The sequence below is a fragment of the Trichomycterus rosablanca genome, chromosome 1 (genome assembly GCF_030014385.1).
Source record: "Trichomycterus rosablanca isolate fTriRos1 chromosome 1, fTriRos1.hap1, whole genome shotgun sequence".
NCBI classification, from domain to species: Eukaryota; Metazoa; Chordata; class Actinopteri; order Siluriformes; family Trichomycteridae; genus Trichomycterus; species Trichomycterus rosablanca.
This window is the reverse complement of record NC_085988.1, coordinates 46,627,757-46,655,737: the sequence shown is the minus strand read 5'-3', so window position 1 is coordinate 46,655,737 and position 27,981 is coordinate 46,627,757. Positions and strand designations below refer to the sequence as shown.

Sequence of the window (27,981 nt, the reverse complement as noted above, 5' to 3'; positions counted from 1 at the left end):
TTGTGTGCATTTGTGATAGCACTTGCTTATGTTCCATAAGATATAAATATTTTTATTTATCAGACCAAAGGAATCTTATTTCTTATGCGTTCTTTATATGTTATTTACCTAAGTGGACTGTCATTTGCCTTTGTCTTCTGTGTTGTCCCTCTGCCATAAAAGTCTGATTTATACTGATTTATTACTAGTGCTGCAGAGAAGGTTGTGCTTGTCCAGGCCTTGGTTCCAGGTTGTGCTATGCTTTTTCCACTTCAAATATATTAAGGCCACTGTGGTCCTGGGAAGCCTTAAAGCATTGGATATTGTTTTATAGTGTTGCAAGCCTTAATTAACCCATTTCAACCCATCGGTCACAATTGTGACCGAATTTTTTTTAATTAATTATAAGCCTCTAAAAATGTTACTGGGGAATTTCCCAATACCCTATAAGGAAATATTGAAATATTACAATGTTTCAATTAAATGTGGGCAGTATCAATTTTTTTGAGTAAATTGTCACATGACCAGAGCTGTTTACTTCCTGGTTGCATCTTGAGAAGAGGATGGCTGCCTCAAAGCTCCCAAATAAAAGGTTAGTAAAGTATGTTAAAATAAACATAGAAAAAAAACATTTTGTACACATGCTCTCTAAGTTGTTTAGTTATAATATATACATTTGTAATTTGTCAAATGTCTTTGGTGTGTTTGCAGAATGAGTAAACATGTAAACGGTCACAATTGTGACCGGTGGGATAGAATGTTATATCTAGATGCACACATACTTAATATACAAACAAAATTCTTGTTGCATCTTACCTACATTTTTTTTTTATTTTAGGTTGACTTTAAGTGAAGTCCTTGACATGTTGGATATAGATGATGGCCCAGAAAAGGCATGCAACATTGCAATCATACCTCAAAATGAGAAAGATGCTATTATAAGTGATTGTGATAGTGATGGGTCAGATATGGACTACCAGGGAGAAATGGGCCATTTGCCAGCCAGAATTTTAAATGCACACGCTGAACTGTTGAAGACAGATGATGACGGGAATAAAATCGACTGTGAACTCACCCTCCACCCCACCCCAACCAGCCCCCCATTGCAATATGTCACCTTTGAAAATGGAGAGTACAGGGCCTCTACAAGACGTTCCAGGCAACCACAAGAGCCAACCTCTTCTTCACCACTGTCTACTGTTGGGCCCAGATCTTCTAGCCACCCAATAGATAAAACCAAAGAGCCTCCAACATTCTCATGTGAGAAGACTGGCCAGTCTGAGAGACCTCCAAGATATCCTAGACGCCAGAAAAACAAGTCTAAAGACACTCCAAGGTCCTCTGAATTCCAGAATGGACAGTCTGAGGAACCTTCAAGGTCCTCTAGCCACCAGAGAAGCAAGTCCAATACATCTTCAAGGCCCTCTAACAGCCAGAATTGTGGATCTGGGTAACCTTCTGGCAGGTCTTCTAGCCACCAGAAGGGTCAGCCCGAAGGGGTATGGGCACAGCCTGAGGTTGTAAAAAATAAAGACAGAGTGTTCAAACGATCAAAGAGGCCGACCACTGTTAGCTTTCCTGAATACAAAGTATACAGCCCCAATGCTGCTGAATGTGTCAAACAGAGCTGTCCTGATCCAATGGATCTTTTCCTCCTAATGTATCCACCTGCCCTAAGAGAGATCAATGTTGAAATGTCCAACCTCTACTCTACCCAGACCAAGGCCAGGCCACTGAATATGAATATGGAAGAGCTCCTTACATTCTATGGGATCTTACTGGCATCCGGATACAGCACAGTTCCAAGAAGGCGTATGCACTGGTCGCTTGACGATGATGTACACAATGAATGCATTTCAAATGCAATGCGGAGGAATCGATTTGACGAGATCATGGCCTCACTACATTTTGTTGACAACACCAAGATCACAGAGGACCCATTTTTCAAAGTCAGGCCCATCTTCACTGAGCTCAACACATCATACAAAGTCATGCCATATCCAGAATGGCTGGCTGTGGATGAAAGCATGATACGATATTATGGCCGTCATGGATGCAAGCAGTTTATCAGAGGCAAACCAATCCGTTTTGGTTATAAAATCTGGAGCCTTGCCTCACATAAGGGGTACATGCATCATATGGAGCCATATGGGGGACGCTTCACACTCCTCCCACAGACCAAATTAGGCCAGGGGCCGACTGTCGTTCTCGGTCTTGCAGAGCAAGGTGAAGTGCCACAAGGTTGTAAATTCTATCATGACAACCTCTTTACTTCCCTTTCACTTCTGGATGAGATGACAAAGAGGGGATATGGTAGCTGTGGGACAACAAGGGACAACCGTCTTTTTGATGTTCCCTTCACTCCAAAGAATGAATTCAACAAGTTACCCCGAGGAACCACTCAAGTTCTAACAGAAGGAGAGAAGCTGCTGGTCCGCTGGAAGGACAACAATGTTGTCACTATGGCAACAAACATGGAGCAGACCTATACTGAGTCCACTGTCAAACGATGGAACAAAGAGCGACATGCTTTTGACCAAGTCCGACAACCACAATGCATCAAGCAATACAATGAGCATATGGGAGGTGTTGATCTTCATGACCAGCAGGCCTCAAGATACAGCATCACAATCAGGTCCAAGAAGTGGTGGTGGCCCATCTTTGCATGGTCTCTCAACAGTGCACTTGTGAATAGCCATTACTTTTACAGAGATGTTATGGGAGGGACCATTGATCTGCTCACCTTCACACGAGTAGTGGCACAATCTCTCATACAAAGGTTTGGCACAAAGCCTCTGAACCACGGAAGGAGATCTCTACTGGCCAGTACTGTGCAAGATCAAGCAAGATATGACCAAGTCTCTCACTGGCCAATCAACACAGGGAATCGGTTCTTCAGATGTCGTCTTTGTGATAAACGCACCACCTATGCATGTGAGAAATGCAACAGTCCACTGCACATTGAGTGCTTTAAGGCATACCATATAAAGTAGAAAATATGGTAAAGTGAATATAAAGGAATGAAAGGACCAACAAATGAATATAGGAGTACAAGAGACATTTTTTTTTGTTGTTGTTCGTTTTGTTGATCAACAGAATCAAGCACTTTGTTCTGGTGCCTACCTCGTTACTGTATACCTGCCTATAATCTAAATACATTTATTTTTTGTTAAATTAGGTCTGTTCCTAATGGTATACACAACAGTTTACATCATTCCTGAAGTTTTGAATGAAGTACTTGAATGTAATGTGTATTTTGTTGCGAATGTTGTACTAAAATGTTATACCAACATTAAAATATTTGCACTAAAGCACAATTTAAAATGTTTACAAATAAATGGTTCAATACATGTTACACTAAAGTGATGCTGTTGAAATTTGTATTTGATATAAACAAACAATGTTAACATATTTTGATCATATTTTGCCATTGGTCTTAGTGTTCCTATGGTGTGGAAAGTCCCAAGTTCCTGATCAAGTATTCTGTTTCAGTGATTGCTGTCAGAAGGCCCTTATTTCAACAAAAAACAATTTGTGTAACCTTTCATTGAGAATACGCATATCATCCCACCGGTCACAATTGTGACCGGTAATAAAACACACTTTTTCATATACTTTTCTCATTTTTTTGGAGGAAATAATTATTGATTATTTCAAAGGGTTGCTAATAACACATGATTTGCATATTTGCATGTCTGGGAAAAATTTGGGCATAAATGGGTTAATGCTAGATTAAATGTAGATTTAGAGACAGTACCTTGGGCTTTAAGGTTTTTTTCTGACAATGCAGAGTCAATTGTGGGCTTTTATAGGTGTGTCTTTCCAAACTCAGTCGAATCAATTCAATGCAACAGGTTAACTTTAGTTGAGTTTTAAACACATCTCAAGGATAATTGAAACCATCCAGGCACCTGGAGTGCCACGGCAAAGAGTCTAAATCAGGCATGTCCAAAGTCCGCCCCGTGGGCCAATAGCGGCCCGCGATCGGATTCTATACGGCCCGCGCCTTCTGTCTTAAATTACATTACTTGTGGCCCGCCAGCACAGTCAAACAGAAAAAAATATATATTTCGTCGCTGTCTGATTAAAAACACTTTTAGCGGTTTTTACTTTTTTACATGTTTTGATTGTCTGTTCATAGCAGCAAATATCAAAATAACCAATAAAAAGATGAATGAAATCACGCGTTCTCTTTAACGAGTATCTCCCCTCCAGTACTGTTAGAGAAAGAAGTGAAACTCGTTTGCTGTGTGATGTTTCATCTCTACAGTTTATTCAGGTTATTCAATCACATAGTTGTAATCATGATTTACAGGGGTTGGACAAAATAACTGAAACACCTGTCATTTTAGTGTGGGAGGTTTCATGGCTAAATTGGACCAGTCTGGTGGCCAATCTTCATTAATTGCACATTGCACCAGTAAGAGCAGAGTGTGAAGGTTCAATTAGCAGGGTAAGAGCACAGTTTTGCTCAAAATATTGCAATGCACACAACATTATGGGTGACATACCAGAGTTCAAAAGAGGACAAATTGTTGGTGCACGTCTTGCTGGCGCATCTGTGACCAAGACAGCAAGTCTTTGTGATGTATCAAGAGCCACGATATCCAGGGTAATGTCAGCATACCACCAAGAAGGACAAACCACATCCAACAGGATTAACTGTGGACGCAAGAGGAAGCTGTCTGAAAGGGATGTTCGGGTGCTAACCCGGATTGTATCCAAAAAACATAAAACCACGGCTGCCCAAATCACGGCAGAATTAAATGTGCACCTCAACTCTCCTGTTTCCACCAGAACTGTCTGTCGGGAGCTCCACAGGGTCAATATACACGGCCGGGCTGCTATAGCCAAACCTTTGGTCACTCGTGCCAATGCCAAACGTCGGTTTCAATGGTGCAAGGAGCGCAAATCTTGGGCTGTGGACAATGTGAAACATGTATTGTTCTCTGATGAGTCCACCTTTACTGTTTTCCCCACATCCGGGAGAGTTACGGTGTGGAGAAGCCCCAAAGAAGCGTACCACCCAGACTGTTGCATGCCCAGAGTGAAGCATGGGGGTGGATCAGTGATGGTTTGGGCTGCCATATCATGGCATTCCCTTGGCCCAATACTTGTGCTAGATGGGCACGTCACTGCCAAGGACTACCGAACCATTCTGGAGGACCATGTGCATCCAATGGCGGTGCCGTGTATCAGGATGACAATGCACCAATACACACAGCAAGACTGGTGAAAGATTGGTTTGATGAACATGAAAGTGAAGTTGAACATCTCCCATGGCCTGCACAGTCACCAGATCTAAATATTATTGAGCCACTTTGGGCTGTTTTGGAGAAGCGAGTCAGGAAACGTTTTCCTCCACCAGCATCACGTAGTGACCTGGCCACTATCCTGCAAGAAGAATGGCTTAAAATCCCTCTGACCACTGTGCAGGACTTGTATATGTAATTTCCAAGACGAATTGACGCTGTATTGGCCGCAAAAGGAGGCCCTACACCATACTAATGAATTATTATGGTCTAAAACCAGGTGTTTCAGTTATTTTGTCCAACCCCTGTATATTTGTGATGTTTGTAGTTTTTTAAAAACACATTTGTATCTAATATTTATATGGATTAAGTGTTTACACGGACTGTATTAATTAACACAATTAAACTTTTTTATAGCAGTAAATAACATGATTTACAAAGTAAAGATATTGTCTGGTAACTTGATTGTTTCAGGTATTTATAGGTATTTTAATGGTAATTTAGAACAGTATTTCCCAGCCTTGTTACTGCACATTACAGTATTAAAAGTTTTCTTAATAGATCTATGAAATAATCGTATCTGTGTTTTGATGTTTTATTGATGCACAATATTAGATCAATATATTTTGAAAAGCATGATTTCTGAGTGAGCCAGATAACTTAAGCACAGTGTCAAGGATTGTTGAATAGGAACATCTTTTTTTCTCTTTTGTCTTATGGTTTTGTATGCCAGGAAATACTCCAAAGGTAGCCATGCATTGTTATAGTTTAAACCCAAACCATGTTTGCCACTTGAATGCTTACATGTGGTTGTTGTTCGCTGTGTGAAAATAAAATGATTAAATAACAGCATATTATATGCATATTTTATTGTTATATATATATATATATATATATATATGTTTTCCCCTCTTTTTTTCCCCATTTTTTATGCCCCAGTCTAGTTGTGTCCAATTACCCTGATTGCATCCTCTATACTGATTTGACCCTTCACCGCTGACTGAGGATGCCTCTCAACTGACATACACCCCCTCCGGCATGTACAGTCAGTACAGATATTGCACCTGCACGAGTCGAGTTCATACACTTGACGGCCACTGTGTATGGAGGGCCACACCCCCATCAGCATTATTCCTCAGCCCTGTGCTGGGGTCCTCCACGACATAAACTCAACCACTCACCTCACTGCCCCCCCTCCAAACCCCCCACTTCCACCCTGGCTGCACTCGCCAAGTCATTTTTATTATATTACAATTTTTTTCGTTAAGTAACACTAAAAAAACTGTGCATTAAAAATACCAGAGGCAGGAATTGTAACTTCTGAGTGACTTTTAATTCATTCTGTTCAGCCTCAGTTTTTTTTAAACTGAGGCCCATGAGCTCCTAGTTACACCACTGGTGTTGCATCTAGAAATGGTTCTTGCAATAAAAATTTGCATAACTGTTAAAATTTTGCTTAATTATCAGTTTGCGATTAATTGCGATTAATCATGATTAATTTGGCGTTTTAATCGCAATTAATCTCGATTAAAAAATTTAATCGCATGACAGCCCTAATTTAAATAGATTCAGCTCATTTTACTAAAGTGGCCCTTTTGTTTAGCAGTACCAAATAACTGATACACTAAAAACACTTTAGAACGTACTAAAAAATCAAGCACTAAATAAATGAGAACCTTAAAGCTACTTGACTCTAGACAAATTACATAACTTTCAAAATAAAGCATAAAGCTGATCCTAAATATGTGTCTAAACAGAAAAATTACCAAAAGCAATGGTAACTCAACAAGTGACGACCATACAGTGACTGCAGACTCTAGGTTGTAATTATCAGTAATCTGACCCTGTGTGTGCTTTCTGTGTGTGACGTCGCAGAGCACTGAATAATACATTATTATAATTACTTGGACCAAGAAGCAGGTGAACAGCTGAACTGAAGTGCAGCTTCATACATTTAAAACTGATGTTTTCTTATCAACCTTCTGGCTGAAAAGGGAAAAAAAAGATTGTTTTTTATCTTCTAAATCTAAAGACAATCTGATTCACTGATGTGTCTCTTTCTGTCCCCAAAATAATTGCATTCAGTAGAAATTCAGTTTTTCTTTGCTCTGGTTCTCTCAGTGCTTACATTGTGACACCTTTTTAAAGTCAGGAATCAAAGGTTACCTTTAAAAACTGCTAAATTCTTTTATTCTTCTGTGTCCAATTCTCTCTACTCCATAAAAGATTAATGCAAAGCTCATAAGTCATACACATTTGGACTGGATCTCACTGTCTTGCACCACATCTTTTGGTTCTCAAGCATTACAAAGAAATGCACAATTAAATGTCATTTTAAAAGTCCAACAGATATGTTTTCATACTGCTTTTATAGTATTTAATTGGTTTTAATGTAAAAAGCGAATATATAAATAAGTTAGAGTAAGCATTTCATTTCTGATTGTGGTACCTTTACCTAATACAGAAATTCATAAATCAAATTCATTTGATAAACTGTGGTGGCAAGGCACCACTAAATGGCACAATTTTTGCCAGCTAGCAAAAAAAAGGTGGCAAAGCAAATGCACCTTGTTGGAAGTTGAGGACCTAAAAGTGAGCTTCAGCTCCAATGCATGAGACTTGAGAGCTCTAGTAATGCCAGAGCATCTGACACATTTATACTGTATTTTTAACTGGACTTTTAGATCTTTTAACATATATAACATACAGTACAGGCCAAAAGTTTGGACACACCTTCTCATTCCTGTGGTTTTTCTAAAAATTTTTTAAATTTTCTACATTGTAGATTAATACTAAAGACATCCAAACTATGAAGGAACACATATGGAATTATGTAGTAAACAAAAAAGTGTTAAACAAACCAGAATATGTTTTATATTTTAGATTCTTCAAAGTAGCCATATTTTGCTTTAATGACAGATTTGCGCACTCTTTGAAATTTTCTCAACCAGCTTTATTAGGTTTCCACCTGGAATGGTTTTCAATGAATGTTTGCGCCTTGTCTAGAGTGAATTTTTGGAATTTGTTGCTTTTTTAATGTGTTTGAGACCATCAGTTGGGTTGTGCAGAGGTAGAGTTGGTAAAATATAAAACATATTCTGGTTTGTTTAACACTTTTTGGTTCACTACATAATTCTTCATAGTTTGGATGTCTTCAGTATTAATCTACAATGTAGAAAATAAAAATAATCAAGAAAAAACATTGAAGAGAAGGTGTGTCCAAACTTTTGACTGGTGTGTCCAAACTTTTGGCCTGTACTGTATATGTCTGGCTTTACATAATGTCATACATGAGGCACGTTAAATTGCAGTGAAGAAAATGTATTGATGATAATGAATAATAATTCTACACCTAAAAGCAGACACACGCACATACAGTGACTTCAGACTCGACTCGAACTTGTTTTAAATGACTCGACTCGTGACTTGCCAAAATTACTTGTAGACAACAAAAGTTAGCATGTGTTAACATTAGTTATGTGTGACAATATACAGTATATATACTGTATATCCGACATCATTCTAATCGTGTCATTTCTGCTGTCTAATAACGCTCCAGCTGTCTTAACCCGCAACACACGCAATGGGTAAATGTTCCAGCCAGCTTCCAGTGTAGTGATGAAGCGTCGCTCCCTACTCCCTCCTTTGGATTTGAATCTCACTTAAAATGGTGGAATACCCTACGTAGTGCACTTCAGAGGAACAGCTGGTGTGAATGAAATGCTGTTATTTGCATGTATTGCAGCGTCACAGATGATGTGTCAATGAAACGCTTGATTGGCTTTCTACCGAGTTCGTGTTTTACTTCACAACCAGGAAAAGTTTGAAGGTTTTTAATTATAAGCACATTTACAAAATAATGGATTCTATTCCTAATGGGACACACGGTTATAAATGTAATAGCATCTGGAAGTGCATAAGCTAAGGTAAGCATTGTTATGGATTTTTTTGCTGTGTTTTGGATTTTGGCCACTGTGCCATGATTTATCGCACACTTTTGCTTTGCAATGAAAACAAAACGTATCAGTTTAAGCTTTTAACTGGTACCTACGAAAGTAAAGGCACTAAGTAAAATGGCAAAACACAGTTGCTAATCTGTTGTTGTTTTTTTATCTGAACTTACATATTATTTGTTTATTTCTACTCTACATTTCCAATATATGTTTTGTGTATATTATATTGACTCGTGACTTGACGCTGACTCTAGCCTAAAGACTCGTGGCTTGACTCGGACTCGTATTTTGTGACTTGTGAACATCTCTGACTAAAAGATGTTACCCCCAAATAATGTTGTTACCCCCCTAGATGTTACCCCCCCAAGTAATGTATACAGAAAATAAAAGATTCAGTTTCGGTAGGAGTCACATTGCTAGTTGGTACCAACTTCATTGTTTCCTGACAAGATCATGTCTGTAAATAATTAGTATTTTAAATACAGTTATTAGTGCAGCTAAACTGGGGAATGGTTTCATTGGCATCTGAGCCTTGCTCAGTCTCTTCTCAGGCATTGAATGATTGCTCCTGGTATTAATAATGGCTCTGCTTTATTTTAGCCTTAAGAATTGAAATGGCATCTAACCTTCTTCTAACATTAAAACTGTATAAGTGTCTCGCTCATGACCGCCCCTACAAAGAGGCATTCAGTTGTTTCTTAGTCACTGCACAACTCTCTCTGTCATACACACACTTAATTTAGTACTTTATATATGCACGTTAGTCTCTAAAGAGCAACCCCTAGAGGTCTTCCTACTGACCATATGATGTTTGGTTGGTGAGCTTAGCTCATCACTGCAATGACACTTACATGGTAATGACATGGTAGGGTGTGTTTTTCTGGCATGAGTATATCAGGTGAAGGTCAGTTGTAGATCTTTTAGGAACACATATCCTGTTAGCAGTGACTGTAGTCATACAGTTAGAAATTAGATATGTTTTCATTTTTCATGCACAATGTGTGTTCGTTCTCCACTAGTCTTTATGACTGGACACTTTCTAATCTCAGGAGACTGTTGGCTTTATATTTTTGTTTGAAGCATTATTCTCCTTTCAGCATCCAAACAGCACTGCTGCACTTGCTACATATATAAAAGTACAATAACATGGTAATAGAGCGTCTATTACCCAAAAACATCTGATCAGTGGCCGTCCTATTTGGGTCCATTTTGTTGGGGATGATAAATTGTACACAGCAACAGATGGTCTACAATGAGTAACTGAATCCCCACAACGTTTATCTGTATGGTAGGTGTGACTTATAAAATCTTCAGTGTATGTGTTTACCAGATAGATGTATCTAATAACATGCTCATCAGTCACTACTGATATGGTGTATGTCAGTAAACATCACAGTAAATGGTCCAATCAAATCTTTTTAGACCAGTGTGCAGACTGTCGGGTCAGGACATCAGATTGTTTCAGATTGCCCAAATTGATGTGTGCTGGTTGCATATGGGAATTTTGTTGTTGTTTTATAAAGTTTTTATTCCTGAATCTTGCAAAAATGATGCCTTATATGACCGGGGTTAATATAAAGACACCTGGCAACTCATGCATGGTTACTACTCAGCTAGTGTATACTAGCTAAATACATGCTTGCATTTACCACCAAATCAAATACATGTTGGTATAATAAATAGGTTACCCAACAGGTCCTTAAATTCACGTGTTGCAGGCGCTTAGGTGGCACAGTGGTAAAACACGCTACCACACCAGAGCTGACATTCCGAACTCGTCGGTTCGAAATTCAGCTCTGCCATTCGGCTGGGCTGGAGGCCTACATGAACAATGATTGGGAGCCGGACCAGGGCTCCTCATAACTGATGCAGTTATGACCTCTGCTGGCTGATTGATGGCGTCTGCACAGAGTCGAGGAATAATGCATTGATCAGGGTGTGGCGCTCCATACACAAAGCTGATCCGCATATGAACGCGCCTCGTGCAGGTGAAAAGATGCAGTCGGCTACTGCACACTTGTCGGAGGGGCTGTGTTAGTCTCGCTCTCCTCAATCTGGGTGGGGATCGACATCAGTAGAGAGAAAGCGTATAAAAAAATTTACGTGCTGCATTGCAAACTGCTCTTACTTCACAATAAAGTAATGCTACATTGATGACGAAATAATTATACCAATATAAATTTTAGTACAGTTTGAGAGACAGCATTCAGATTTAAGAGATCCTAAAGAAGTCTGTTACTGGCTACTTATTGTGAATCAAGTTAATCAAGCCATTTTTTGCAGCATTGATATATGAAAAACCATAAATAATTTCTCCTTTATAGGAACAAATATCATATCTAAACAAATAGGGTTTTGAGTTCTAAACTTTGGGAAATTAAAAGTACCACTGTGATATATTTACTTCACCTACTGCTGCTGAATGTTGCTGCCAGCTCTAATAGAAAATGAATGACTTCAGGCTACTCGTTTGCCTCGTGCCTTTGTCTTAGTCAGTGTAGTGTTACACAGAGGTCCTTAGAGTCCTCAGCTTCAATTTTGTGCCTGAAACATTCACTCCAGCACCACACACATAATTCTGTCAGTGTACACTGCAGTGCTGAGGAAAGTCCACAACTCAAATGATCAACTGCTCAGTGGTGGCCACTATTTACCACTGGACACAGAATAGTGTAATTAACTTTAACTATAACTGTACACCTACCTACAAAGTGCACCTGTATAGCAGGTGTGCCAGTGAATGTAGCTACAAAATAGGTGTTTGAACTAAGCAAGCAACAAGTCAGTATCAGTGTGTTAATGATGGTAGTTATGGGAGAAGATGAACCTGTGATCTGTGATGCCTGCCACTTAGGAAATGTCCGAAAGTAATATAGATGACATTGTGCCTTGTATCTTGTATTCTCTCATTCTTAGCCTGCCTAGCACAGCACTGCCTAGCAGCGGAGTGAAGTTTAAGACATAAATGCATTCATATTACCTTATTGCTTCTGCGTTGCTGTGGAAACAACATCTGTGCAGAAGTGAGGCGTGTCACGCGTTCTAACAGGCGTTTAGTTCCTGCAGTGGCAGTCACAAATGAAATGGTTTTAATTAGCTTATTCAGTTTATCTGTGCCACCTCATAATATTTTAATGTCAAGGCTATTGATAGCTAGTGGACATGAATGGAATATAGGTCTGCACTTTCAGTTCTTCCAGTAAAGAGATCTTAGTACTTACACTACCTGACCAAAAGAATGAGGACACACATATGATTTTGGTGTGTTTTTGTGGGAATTTGTCTATTTAATCTATAAATTATTTATTTATTTATTAATAAATTTAATGTCATGTTTTACACACTTTGGGTACATTCCTGACAGAAACGGAAGTTACTCGTTACACAAGATTCATCAGTTCACAAGTTTAATGTCAAACACAGTCATGGACAATTTCATATCTCCAGTTCATCTCACTTGCATGTCTTTGGACTGTGGAAGGAAACCGGAGCTCCCGAAGGAAACCCACACAGACACAGGGAGAACATGCAAACTCCAAACAGAAAGGACCCATACCGCCCCACCTGGGGAAATAAACCCAGGACCTTCTTGCTGTGAGGCGACAGGGCTATCCCTGAGCCACTGTGCCACCCCATTTAATTTATACAACATTTGTAAGGTCAGATATTGGTGTTGCACAAGAAGCCCTGGCTTTAAATCAACATTTTTGTATTGGCCTCTGGAGTTCCTTTGCACCAAACTCATCAACGCATGCCCTAACAGACCTTATACACAGGGGCACAATCATTCTGGAACAGGAAAAGGCCTTCATAAACTGTTGCCACATATTTGTAAGCATATCATTTATGGTATGTTATTGGTTCTATACACTACCACAGTCTTTACTACTCACATATGAAAACTAGGCAGACTATGTGGGTACGTGACTAATATATTGTGTGTAAGTAAACATAATCTACTGCTGTAGTTTATTTTGTGAACACTAGAGCCACTTTATTTTTGGATTTTTAACATTTTCCTCAAATTCTTGTTGTATTCAGTTAAAAAGGTCACCTTAAATCTGTGTATAGTTTAGGCACAATGTTGATCTAGAGCTTGATTTTTGACTGGATGGTACCCAGGTTGCCAAGCTGCTTACCAACAAAAGATATAAATATTTTAGTTTTTTTTTTACTGTGTAATAGCTCAATGTCTGGAAGTGATGTTGTTTGAATGAGCACCAAAATGAGCATAATTCAACAGCTCATAAAACCCTTATATATCAAAAAAGGCCATTCCAATTTTTTAAAGCCATTTCTAAGACATCGACAACCACAGACTGCTGAGCTGCTGAAGTCTTGTATTAAGCGAGAATGGGCAAAAAATCCACTTGAAAGTGTTTTGCAGGCATCAAATTCTACATTTATATTTACAAAATATAATTAAGGTGGTCAGAAAAAACATTGAAAATCTTTTTTTTGTACTTTTGTCAGTTAAATAAAGGTTGTAAAAAGTGAACAAATCACAGATTCTTGTTTTTATTGCATTTTACAAAATGTCCCAACTTTTCCGGAAATGGGGTTTGTATTTTTTAACATAAATTGCCATGTTTTTAAAAAAAACATTAACCCATTATACATAAAATAATAATATTCTAGCTTTTATGACTGATGCACCTACAATTCAGACACTCTTTGTTTAGTCTTTCTGGAACTTTCTTGTTTGTTTGTTTGTTTATTAGGATTTTAACGTCATGTTTTACACTTTGGTTACATTCATGACAGGAACGGTAGTTATTCATTACACAAGATTCATCAGTTCATGTTTATATCGAACACAGTCATGGACAATTTTGTATCTCCAATTCAACTCACTTGCATGTCTTTGGACTGTGGGAGGAAACCGGAGCTCCCGGAGTAAACCCACGCAGACACGGGGAGAACATGCAAACTCCACACAGAAATGACCCAGACCGCCCCACCTGGGGATCGAACCCAGGACCTTCTTGCTGTGAGGCAACAGTGCTACCCACTTAGCCACCGTGCCTTCCCTCTGGAACTTTCTAGTTGCCTCTTGTTGATTTAATATCTTCCATGTGCTTATTGTCAAGGTTATTTTATGGCTAATACATACTATTAACATACAGCTTTATGCAAAAGTTTGGACACCCTGGTTTATTTCCAGGTAAAAAATAAGTTATGCCCTTTAATATATGAGCATTTTAATGCACACGTCCTATTTATTTGCAAAATGTAACATATTGAAAAACAATAAGACATTTGGCAGGTGAAAAAGTAGTGTCAAATACATTTTAATGTGTAATAGAACTTACCTGTACATCTGTTTGAAATTGGTCATTTGTCATGCAATTACATTGAAAACAATGATTTCTTTCTATAATACCATTAATTATTCCGAAAAGTGATCAATAGTATGGTAAAATACAGCAAAATGTAGCAGAAAGTACATAAAGCTGTTTGATTCAGCAAATAACAAATGGATGTGCCTTTGTGTTTAATTGAATTTACTTGTAAGTCATTTGTGGGTGCATGTGTTGGATTCCTCTGATCTTTTTCTATCTCTGAGCACTGGATACATTTTCCACATTTTTAAATGATGATTTTGTGCTTGTCAGAGGAGACAGTGATGCATAATTAGAACAGACAGGATGAAATGAGGCTGCAGCAGGTTATTATGAGTACAGCCACGGATTCCCCTCATTTAATACTCTAATGCTGGTGCATTCAAAGCTTTATTTAGCACTGTGATGATGGGGCATGTGGTGTACCTGTGTGAAGGCTAAGAGTGTTGGGCAATGAGTCTCATTCTTGGTCTCATTCCAGGAGTTCCTTTGCACACTTTGGTGTTTTTCCCGTTCCTTTGCTCCCGAAGTCTACCATTAAATCACACGCTAGCACACCAGAGCTGACCTTTCAAACTCGTCGGTTCGAAACTCAGCTCTACTTCCGGCCGACTGAGCACCTACACAAACAATGATTGGCTTGTTGTTCAAGGTAGGGTGCTAGAGGGGATTCCTCATAACTGATGCAATTACGACATTTGCTGGCTGAGGAGAGCACCTGCACAGACACTGGGGATAATGGGACCAGGGTGTGTCTCTCTGTGCAAAAAGCTGATACACATATGAACTCGCCTCATGCATGTGAAAAGATGCAGTCGGCTACTGCACACGTGTCGGAGAGATCAACATCAGTAGAGTGGAAGCGTAATGCAGTCGGGTAATTGGGTATGACTAGATTGGGAGGAAAATTGTGGGGGAAATGAAAGAAAGTATTGCATTTTGGTGAAATATAAAATGTATCTAAATGTTTCATGTCTGATTATTATTTCAGGTTGTCTTTGATACATTATTATTAGTTCACAGAAGTTCTACCATAGTTATAATAAGCACAAATTAATGGTTTATGGTTGTTTCATGGGCTTAGGTAAACATGGTATGTTTTCTTGATTCATTCTATTTAATTCCACAGGCATGATGACTTGAAGGAGATGTTGGACAGCAACAAGGACTCCCTAAAACTGGAGGCCATGAAAAGAATTGTCGCAGTGAGTATTGTGGTCTCTCTTATTACAGTTAGTTTAGTAAATTAGAAAGTGCTTTATTTAATTCTTTGCAAATAAAAAAACATTAATTTTCTTCTTGTGATCAGCATAAAAATGACAGATTGATGGCTTTTTGGCTGAGGGACAGACTGTAGCTCATTGCTTCTGTGGTAAACTATATTATCTGCTCATTAATCAGCATCAGCTTTCCCAGGAGAACCCTAGCAATGAAATGAAATTTCTCAGGTCCTTCTGCATGATTTACATTTACAGATGAGCCAAAACATTAGAACCGCCTGCTTAATTTGCAGTCAAAACTACTCTGACGCACTAAGGCAAAGACTCCACAAAACATCTAAAGGAGTCTGTGGTGTTTGGTACCAGAAAATTACCTTTCAACCTCTGTACATTGCAAGTTGGGTCATCCTATAGTGCCTTTGTTCCGCAAGGTAAACTACAAACATGCCCAGTTGTCTACATGATCTCGGAGAAAACAGAATTCGGCGAACTAGTTCACCTTCTACTATTGCTCATGTCCAGTTCCAAGAGGTTAGCAGGGGCAGCTAGACTGACCTGCGACTGTGCAGCACCATACAAAGAAGGGTTTAATGCACTGTAACACCACTATCAAAATTATTTGCAGTTTTGGCCGGTCAGTAGCTCCTCTGTTTCATTGGTATATTCCAGATGCCATGGACTTTATGTCCTCTGGCGTCAACGAGGTTGCCCAGCAACATCAGCAGTTTATGGCTCATTCCTCCTCTATTGTCGGTGAGTACTTACCACAACTGCCTATGAGCATCCCTAGTAGTGAAGAAAGTTACAATCAGAGAGCTGGACATGACTAAATCTAAAGGAAAATATGGTAAATGCAAAAATTTCCCAAAGGGTATTAAAGCCTTACCAAATTGCTGCATTCAGCACTTGTACTACAAGTATCCACCATCAACCTAAAATGTATTATATCCCTGTCAATGACATGCACATTTAATACAAAATAGACATTGCTAATGCATATTCGCTGTGGGTGGTCCTAATCTTTTGGCCCATCACTATCTGCACACAGTTCCTTAGACCAGTTGTCCCCAACCACCGGGCTGCAGACCGCTACCGGTCCATGGGCTATTTATTACCGGGCCGCACAGAAAGAATGAATAATTAGAGATCACTAGAAATTCTATTTCGGGTGTTATTGTGTTATTGTCACCCGTAGGTGGGAGCAGCTTCTCGTTGCAGCGAAAAAAGCTCATTTTAAATAGTTTGTGAGTAATATTATTAAATCCTCCATCCACCGCCAGTCCGTGAAATTATATCTTATATGAAACCGGTCTGTGGTGCAAAAAAGGTTGGGAAACGCTGCCTTAGACTTCATGGCTTGTTTTTGTCCCGACAATGCAGTGTACATTACAGACCAATGTGTGTATCTATTTTAAATTATGGCTAATTTAAAATTAAAATCAGGTACTAACCAGCAAGTTTTTGACATGTCTCAGAAGTAAAGCAAACAGAAAGCACCAATTTGTAGTGCTACAGCCATATGTACATACATTTTCTAGACAAAAGTATTAGGACACTCTTCTTGATCATTGAATTTGGGTGTTTTATTCAGTCCCATTGCCAAATGTGTATAAAATCAAGCACGTAGCCATGCAAACATTTATAAACATTTGTGAAAGAGTGGGTCATTTGAAAGAGCTCAATGAATTCGAACGTGGTACTGTAATAGGATGCCACTGCTGCAACAAGTCACTTAGTAAAACTCCTAGATATTTCATGATCTGCTGTGAGTGGTATTATTTGGGATGAACTAGAATGGAGATTGTGAGCCTAACACTCTCATCAGACCTCACAAATGCTCCTCGAGATGAATAGGCACAAAATTCCCACAGATACAGTAGAAAGCTTTCCCAGAACAGTGGAAACAGTTATAGCTACAACTCCATAAAGCTTGACCCAGAGTTGAGGTACAGCATAATGAAACCATTGGAAACTCAATTATGACTTTTTATTTGCTTCAGCTATGTGCGGTATATTAACACCAACTAAAGATTTAAGTGTTCCAGGTGTGTTGCAACCACGGTGAAAGTCATGGAGCTGTTACATAACCTGAAAGAGAAGATCACGTAATTGCTCCTAAAGGGGATAAAAAGATTTCTAAGACTTTGAACATTACTTTAAATACTACTGGGAGAGTTGTCAAGAGGTTCCAAACCTATAGCGCGGCAGCAAAGCTGCCTGGCTGTGGAAAAAAGCTTAAAATTTCATTCAGGGGCCCCAGGATTTCATCAGGACAGCAAAGGAAAAACATTTTTTAGTGCAAAAAACTTACAGGATGTCCTTGTGATGGCTGGGACAAAGGTGTCCGTGGCAACCATACTATAACTGAATAACCAAGGACTCCACAAAGCAAGCAAATTTTGACCAAGAAGCAGAGGAAGGGTCAACTGGTATATGTGGGAAAAAAATCATAGTCAAGTGTAAAGGTAGATCAGTGATCATGTGGGAATGTTTTTCTGCTTTACGAACTGACATCACTGATTCACAGAAATACCAAGGCATTGAATGTTATGCCTTCTGTGTTGAAACCTTGGTGATAATTGGACTTTCCAGCAAGACAATGATCCCATGCACACTTCCAATTCAACTAAAGCTCAGTTAAGGAATCAAGAAAATCGTAGAATATCCTGCAGTGGCCTTTTTAGCCTTGATAGGATTTAAGCAATCGGATCTCAATAAGCTGTAAGTGTTTTAACAAGAAGAATGGGTGAAAATTTCACAAGATAGGTGTCAGAAGCTTGTTAGCACTTAAATCACTTATCAGAGGTTATCAGAGGTTATCAAAGCAAAGGGATTTTTACTGACACTGAAGCTGGGTTTGTATGACAGTGCACATGAATGCCAGTGTAAGCTTAACGTGACTTATTGTACTTAAACAACGAGCGAGAAATGTCATTAGTGGAGAAAACTTATGAGCAGTAATAATTAAGAGAGGTTTAGTGTTCCTGTGTTGTTCTTTTAATACATTAAGTCACAGTAAACCTTTTTTAACGATAAGCATTTTAGACTCTCCTTTGGAAAAGCTGTTCCTCACCATTTCTCAGACCCCAAGCTATAACACAAGTTTAAAAGTGAAACAGTGAGGAAAATACATATAAACACAGATGCATGTGGACGCCGAGCGCTGAACAAACCAACACTCGCACACACATTGAGTTTAAGGGAAACGTCAAGTTACAAGGTACCACTGGTACCATATACTGTATAGCAGTGGCGATTTCTCTAAGACTGCAAGGGAAGCTCAGCTTCCCCTAAAATTTAAAAAATTAAATGGTCAAATATGTACAGTTGTGTTAACATTTCATTGACAAATGCGTTAGAACACGTTCATCTCGAAGACGAGTTCGTTCAGAATCAGCTACTTATCACAAATCGACTGACTCTAACTTCTCATACATTCCCGGAGCGTCAATGCATTTGCCCACAGAAGCTGAGCGTCTCTTCACTTCTATGGGGCTGCATTGAAGGTTTTTTTTTATTGCTTCGAAACTCACCGGTCATTGGATAAATGCCACGACTTTGTCCCGCGGGTCTGGACGCTGAGCTTCTGCAAGATGATTGGAGGATCAGTCGAAAGGCTGAATCCCGTTTTGATTGACAGCTATTTTGAGATGTACACGTCACTTAATCACTGGGAGCTTCAGTCCCATCACGGATTTTGCGAGTGAAGTCGAAAGACAAACTGCAACCCATTTCAGGCCATTTTCTTGAAAAGGAACGGAGGGCAGAATTTATATATAAACAAATTTTATGATGTAAGCCGACAATTAGCTTCCCCTCTTTGAAAGACCAGCAGCCGCCACTGCTGTATAGATTTTCCTTTACTGAGGAAACGTTTTTTTGCATATTTAAAAATTGGGGATTATGTGTGCCTTCCATACATACTGTGATTACAGCCTTAGCCTATATAGACATTTGTCAAAAGAACTATGTTTTTCATTTAAATTTAATACTAAATGTATCAAGAAATGTTTATTCTCTGTTTACTGAGACCTCTTCTGGTAAATTTTCATTAAATTCTATACACATCACTATAATACCTTGTAAGATATGTGGGGTTGAAAATTTCTGATTTCAAACATGTAAATTAATACATTGTTTAGTTTTATGCTGCTCTTGTCTGTTTAATCCAGGACAAATGCATTATATATATTTAAATATTAGTTTGACTTTGTCTTGAAGGCAGCATATGTTGCTCTATGATCTCAATGTACTTTTCTGCATTAATGCTGCCATCACAGAAGTGTAAATGACCTTTGCCAAGGGCACTGACACAGCCCCATACCATGACAGACAGGCTTTTGCACTTGTAGCTGATAACAGTCTGGATGGTCGTTTTCTCTTTGGTCCGGAGCACACAGTGTCTATTTTTTCCAAACAAGACCTGGAATGCTGATTCATCTGACCACAATACACGTTTCCACTGTGTGATGGTCCGTCCTAGATGCCTCTGAGCCCAGAGAAGTCCACGCCACTTCTGGACATGGTTAACATAAGGCTTGTTTTTCAGACAGTAAGGTTTTAAGTGGCATTTGTGCATGTGACTCTGTATTGTAGTGCTTGACAAAGGTTTGCCAAAGTAATCTCTTGCCCATGTGGTTATATCAACTATTGTTGAGTGGCGGTTCTTAATGCAGTGTCGTCGGAGGGATTAAAAATGACCTTTACGCACTGAAATTCCTCCCAATTCCTTGAATGGTTTAATGATATTAAGCATTGTAGAGGGAGAAATATGCAAATCCCTTCCAATCTTTCTTTTAGATACATTGTTTTTAAACATTTCAGTACAGGCATTTATTGACAAAGTGGAGATCCTCTGATCATCTTTGCTCATCAAAGACTCAGCCTTTCCTGGATGCATCTTTTGTACCAAACCATGATTACAACCACCTGTTGACATCACCTGTTTGGAATCACATCATTATTTAGTTTTTTCACCTCATTACTAGCCCTAAATTACCCCAGTTCCAACTTTTTTGGAATGTGAAATGCAGGAATAGAGGTATATTAACAAATGAAATTGAGCAGACAAAACATGAAATGTCTCAGGTTCATACTGTCTGCAATCAAATAAAAGTCGAAGTAAATTTAAAGAACACTGCATTTTTTTTTTTTTTTTTTTGCATTTTCCATACTGTCCCAACTTTTTCTGATTTGGGGTTGTAGTTTTGTGGGGGTTTTTTTTAACATGTTTTCACTTAGTAATGTAGCAACTACTAGCAGAGCATTCCTTCTTCCACATGCGTACATACAGTAATAAGATATTTTAATCAATAATACAGGTTAAGTAGAATAAGTAACTGTTTATATGAAAGATTTTAAAAGTGTGGTGCTTGGATGGCACAGCGGTCTGATGCACTAGCCCACAACTGCCGAGACCTAAAATATGGGATTGGTGGTGGTGCCAGCTTGTATGCGTGCTCTTCATGCACAACCGGCCCTGTCTAACAGGAAGCAATGCTGGACTGAAATTCACCCCCTTGCCACTGCAACAGTGATGCCTGGTTTTCTGGTTAAGGCTTTCAGATATAAAAGCTTATATTTTGAACAGTGTAGAATTGAACTTCGTTAATTCTACTTCTGTCAGCATTGGCGGTTTGACCATCTGCTTTTTCTAAATTAGCCTCCTGCAAGCTGTTGCAATGCAGTGCTTTCACTATACTGCGGTCTGAATTGTCCAAATAGAAAACCATTTGGTTCTTCTAGAAATCCTGGCAACTTTTTTATTTATTATTTTTTTGTACATGGCGGGGCCATTATGCTCGCTGAGGCAGAGCTGTCAAGATAAGCTTTATGGCTTTAGTTTTCAGGCACAAGCATCAAGCACCGAGACAAGCACAGCTCAACCCAGTAGCTCAGTACAGACTCATTAAATTAAGCCTATAGGCTGCTCTGTCACAGACTAAATCCATTACACCTGGGATACCACAGGGAGAGAAGACTGATAAACAGGCGACAAAGGCCAGGCAAACATACACAGCTAATATACTTTTTTAATGGAAAGTCTACTCTGTGCTTTCCCATGATTGATTATCAGAAAAACTGTGATGGATTTGTATTTAACAATGCAGGATTCAGTAATACAAACTTCATATTTGAGCCATAATAACATATAGCCTGTTAAGTGTAGAATATTTTTGTTACTATTGCTTGTATATGTTCATCTGTAAAATAAAAGATACCATAGGTATCAGACAGGGTATCAAACAGGGCTTGGCTTTATTGGGTGTGTGTGTCTGTGTTGTCAAGTTACCTAAATGTTGGATTATGGGCCAGAATGTACCCTTCTAATGACACATTCTTCCTCTGACTAAACTACATGTTAAATGACAAGTTACGATTCATTCATTATCTATGGGTAAACTGTTTTACTAAGCTACATTACCATTACCTAGCAACCAGAGATCAATGGTGTAATACAGGTAAGGTATAAAAAACTGCACTCTTATCAGATATAAATCAATCAACAATTCTGGTCTTAATTCTTTGATGTATAAAAGGAAATATAAGACTTGACAGCTGGTAAGGTAGATGGATGGTGTTGCATTTGCCCTCTTGATTTGGATTAAATTCTAAAACCAAAAAAACTGAACCCTAATACTAAACAGTGAAAAGTTAAAGCATTGCATAAATAAAGAGATCTTGCATCTCTAAGCTCCAGAGGGGAACTGGAGGCTTTTAAAGAGGGCCTAACATATCCAAAAAATATAATGTAATATATACACTGATCAGCCATAATATTAAAACCACCTCCTTGTTTCTATACTCACTGTCCATTTTATCAGCTCCACTTACCATATAGAAGCACTTTGTAGTTCTACAATTACTGACTGTAGTCCATCTATTTCTCTACATACTTTTTTACCTGCTTTCACCCTGTTCTTCAATGGTCAATGGTTTCAGGACACCCACAGGACCACCACAGAGCAGGTATTATTTAGGTGGTGGATCATTCTCAGCACTGCAGAGACAATGACATGGTGGTGGTGTGTTAGTGTGTGTTGTGCTGGTATGAGTGGATCAGACACAGCAGCGCCGCTGGAGTTTTTAAATACCGTGTCCACTCACTGTCCACTCTATTAGACACTCCTACCTAGTTGGTCCACCTTGTAGATGTAAAGTCAGAGACGATCGCTCATCTACTGCTGCTGTTTGACTTGGTCATTTTCTGGACCTTCATAAGTGGACACAGGATGCTGCCCACGGGGTGCTGTTGGCTGGATGTTTTTGGTTGGTGGACTATTCACAGTCCAGCAGTGACAGTGAGCTGTTTAAAAACTCCATCAGCGCTGCTGTGTCTTATCCACTCATATCAGCACAACACACACTAACACACCACCACCATGTCAGTGTCACTGCAGTGGTCTGAATGATCCACCACCCAATTAATACCTACTCTGTGGTGGTCCTGGGAGAGTCCTGACCATTGAAGAACATCATGAAAGGGGCTAACAAAGCATGCAGAGAAATAGATGGACTACAGTCAGTAATTGTAAAACTACAAAGTGCTTCTATACGGTAAGTGGAGCTGATAAAATGGACAGTGAGTAGAAACAAGGAGATGGTTTTAATGTTATGGCTGATCGGTGTATATAGATAGATCACTTTATTAATCCTATATGGAAAGTCAGTAATACAATATAATATAATAAGCGATCAGTCCCTATTTATTTAGTCTACTCATAATTTGAAAATCAACATTTAAACAAATACAGATCTAAGCACATTAATTCTTCATACAGGGCTATTCAGTTTGTGTTTGAATGTGAAGTGTTCTAAGTAGGTAGGCTTTGTTAACTTTATGACAAGTTCCACTCACGGTGCCAGCTGCAATAATATCTGTCTGCACAGCCACATAGGTGTGACAGCTGTGTGTTGTGTGGTGATTGTTTCATTTCTAAGGCTGAGCTTTTGTCTTAATTTTTGTTTCTTTGTATTCCTAATGAAACAACACACAGGTATAAATTATCATTTTAAAGAACACAAGCTAGGGTCAATTTTTTTTTTTACTTCGGTGCCAGGATTTGATTTAATATCAAAATTGTCTTTATTGATACTAATACAGCCTTTACTATTACAAAATACTGTATAAACACAAATTCTAAAATCAGAATGTACTTTTTTGTTTAAGGAAGCAAATAAAATAAGCTTAAATTGCTCAAAAAAAAAAAAAATTAGGCATTCTAAGCCTTTATGATGCAGTCTCTGGTTTGGGGGCACTACCCCAAAGCTCATTTATATTTAGAGAGAGGAGCATTAATACAAATACAGCCTTTTACTATTGTAAGATATAAATACTATAATTAATCAGAATGTATTTGGTTGGTTTAAGGAAACAAATAAAATAAGCTTATATTTTTACATTGCTAAAAATGAGGCATTTTAAGCTTTTATGATGCAGTCTTGGGGGTGGGGGTGAAAAGTTGGATTAGAAAGTGTTAGAAAGTTGATAGATGGAGTTGCTCTTCAGGTGGAGAGTTTGCTGTGGCAGCATACTTTCACCACCCATTTACAGTTACAGTTGTATTGTATTGTATTGTACTGTAGAAACATACACTATTATTTTTATAAAAATATATATATTTCTGTTGGCAGAAAGCAATGCCATTTGCCTGCAATATGCCCATTTACCCTCAAATTAAGGTTTAATAATGTAATGGTGGTCATGTATTGTAGTGAATGTGTTGTTATTGCACCTTCTGCATTGTAAAGCTTTTATGTTAAAAGTTAAACAGTTAAACAGATGAAGATACAGCTGCACTTACTGAATGAAACAGATATAGCTGCACTTACTGTAGATAAAATGCTTTGATCCTAGAACAGTACTGTATAAGTTATACCCTGAAGTTAATTCTGAAATGTACTTCTCACAGTTTGACAGGTTTACTATAGGTACAAGGCTTATAATTTATCCCTTGGACATAAGGCCCTGTTGCATTAACAAAGAAAGTCCTTCTGTATTATGTCGTGATATTAAATAGGGCAGCGGTGGGGGCGAGGAAGCACAGCCTGCTGTTAAATATTCATTTGTGGTGTCAGATTTTCAGCGCTGCAGAGGAGAAGCTAAAGCTTGAAATATTTAACATATGAAGCATAGACGAGAAGGAACACAATGTTTCTATTAGCAGGGCAGAGCAGGAGGCTAAAGAATTAGCAACATGTTGAAGCTACTTGTTAGTCCTTTTTGGGGATCTATCACCTGAAATCAAATTATTACCTTGGTATCCCATCTCTGGCTTTGGATGAGATTTTCTTTAAGGACGTTCATGTATTTGGCTGCATTAATCTGTCCCTTAATTCTTACTGGTCACCCTGTCCCTGCAACTTATAGCATGATGCTGCCACCCATTTTCACTGAAGGGAAGTGATTAGCCAGTTGATCTGTTTTTGCCAGACATAGTGCTTGCTGTTCTGTCCACAGTGTTCAATTTCCTTCTCATCAAACCAGAGAATCTTTTTCATTAAGTGTTTACATTTAGTTACATTTAGCAAACCATTTTGTAGCATCTGTCTTTACTCTTTGACCAATGCCCTTCTTCATTAACTCATCATAGGGTTTAATTGACTCGTTAGAAGAAATAGAAGAATGCTTTATTTGTCATATATACATTTACACGTGTACAGTAGAATGAAATTATTTTTTCACATATCCCAGCTTGTTAGGAAGCTGGGGTCAGAGCGCAGGGTCAGCCATTGTACGGCGCCCCTGAAGCAGACAGGGTTAAGGGCCTTACTCAATGGCCCACCAGTGGCTGCACAGCAGAGCCTGGATTTGAACCGCCAATCTTCCGATTGGTAGCCCAAAGCTCTGCCCACTAGGCTGCCACTGTCCTTAGACAGGTCAGCTAAAGACAAAGTAGAATTCATTTTCAGATTTATCATGCATTGGCAGTTAAAAGAGAACAGGTAGGACAAGAGAAGATCTAAAAGTTGGCCAGAAAAGCTCATGGCAAAAGTTTGGGAGGGGCCGTTTTTTGTTCCAGCATTACTGAGCGTACTGGCACAAGCAAGGTTCATGAAGATGTTTTGATGAGTTTGGTGTGGAGTCACTTTGGTGACCTACACAAATCCCTGACCTTTACCCCACATAACTCTTTTAAGATGAATTGGTACATTGATTAAGAGCTTTACTTTGTAATTGAACTAAAATATTAATTTACAGTATATAAAATTTACAGTATACTCCACTAGAACTATTATTAAAATTGGATATAGCCACTGGTCTAAGTACGGATTTGTGTTCTCCATAATATGAGTATAAATTGCCAAGTTTGTGGAAGACTCCTAAATCAAAGCACGATGCCTAAATTCTCTATTCATCACTAGTGGATGGCATAGTCATCAGCGCTTTGCTCTCTCTACCATCTACCCTTTCTCTTCAGTGGCTCAATGCCTCAGCTCAGTGATTTCAATTAACAAAGATGTTAGCTTTTATTTAAGTTACCCAGCCCCTCCAGCTTGTACCCATTATGCTGTCTTTTAAGTGTGCAGTATGTTTTATAGCTATGTATTAAGCGATGCAGTGCACACATAAATCTAGCCAGCGACTGCAATGGTAAATACGTTTTTCCTATTGTGCTTTCAATTATTCATATCTAGTGCCAGTGCTGACATTTGTAGCACGTACCTCACTGGATAAACTGGCATTTTTATCTGAAGTATTGTCACAGCATTTGATTGCAGTTATTCAGTCGTGTTTTCATTCCCACAGATGATTGCCAGAGGAAAAAATGCGTCAGATCTCTTCCCTGCGGTAGTGAAAAATGTGGCCTGCAAGAACATTGAGGTGAGTTTAAAAGCAGGACACAGTCACAGTAAAAAAAAAACAACAACAATATAAGATGTTATATAAAGCCAATATTAGTTGAGAAGAACAGCATTGCACAGTAGCACAGGTTTTAGTCTCAAATTCACACAAAGCAGTTTCTCATTATTCTTTCAGAGTTTTGTGATTACCCAGCTGAATGGCTGAATCATGGACCTCATTAGATACCACATTATTGCCTCCTAATCCCAATATGTGTGTGGTATGGGTGTGCATCAGGTTCAAATATAAACTTATTTTGTTCATGGTTATTTATTTATTTGGTCAGTTCTTTGCTGCCGTATTAGTGTTTAATACTCATTACAATAAAATAACATGGCATCACACACCAGGTTTGAACCTGGGACCCTAGAACTGTGCATCACCATTGCTACCTTCTCCACCAACACATCACATGTCACTTTCTTTAAAATTGTCCTGAAATACAATGAAAATAAAGTGTAACCTCCTCTCCAAGAAAAATAACAACATACAATTGATCGTCTTCAATAACTACATTATTGTGGTCAAGGTTGTGGTGGGTTTGTCGGGCATCACACACTTATATACATTTACCGGTAATTTAGAGTAACCAATCCACCTGGTTGCATGTTTTTAGGACTTGGAAGGAAACCACACTGGTGGAAACTCACATGGACAATAGAAAACATGCCTAACTTCTCACAGACAATGACCATATGTGAGGTTAAAACCCAAGTTCTCAGGACCTTGGAGCTGTGTGGCACTCACTGTCTGAATCTCTGAAAGTTAGCCAAATAAGCTACCTATAAAATAACTACTTGTAGACCATTTATCATATATTTGACCTGTTTTAATCATAATGAGCAGTGGTTTTATTTATTGTGGTCAGATTTCAATTTTACAATAGGTGTATGAAAATATGGAAATAATAAATATAATAAGATAAAAATAATACCACACTAAGCACGAACACACAACTACATTTCATTTTAATAGATAAATAATTCATAATAGTACAAATATCAATAGTGGTGTGCATGTGTGTTTTCTTGTGTATTACTGATGTGTAGAAACTTTCTACTTCATATATATTTTCTGTTACAGGTGAAAAAGCTGGTCTATGTGTACCTAGTGCGCTATGCTGAGGAGCAGCAGGATTTGGCGTTACTCTCCATCTCTACCTTCCAGCGAGGACTCAAGGTCTGTCAGCACTTACAAAAAGCATTTTTCTCCAGTGTTACACACGTAACTTTACTGCTCCGGCGAATTAAGATGACAGTGTTGCTTCTCTGTGCCAAGCTGCAGAGTATATCACTGTAAAACAAAAGCTGTTGATCACACACTGATTATTTTCTGTCTCATTTAGTAACAAGGTCCAAACACCATCTAGTGAGTATGTGAGGGAATAAC

The 27,981-nt window shown here is 38.7% G+C and overlaps 1 protein-coding gene across 7 annotated transcripts in view; it reads left to right on the top strand.

Annotated features, from left to right (window-relative positions):
* LOC134311910 (AP-3 complex subunit beta-2) overlaps positions 1-27,981 on the top strand; it is a 70,119-nt gene that overhangs the window by 10,871 nt on the left and 31,267 nt on the right. For all 7 annotated transcript variants that reach the window (XM_062993600.1, XM_062993588.1, XM_062993594.1 and 4 more), the window contains exons 2-4: positions 15,656-15,731; positions 26,497-26,571; positions 27,676-27,771. In XM_062993600.1, the coding sequence (XP_062849670.1) occupies positions 15,656-15,731; positions 26,497-26,571; positions 27,676-27,771 (247 nt within the window). The remainder of the gene's footprint in view (positions 1-15,655; positions 15,732-26,496; positions 26,572-27,675; positions 27,772-27,981) is intronic.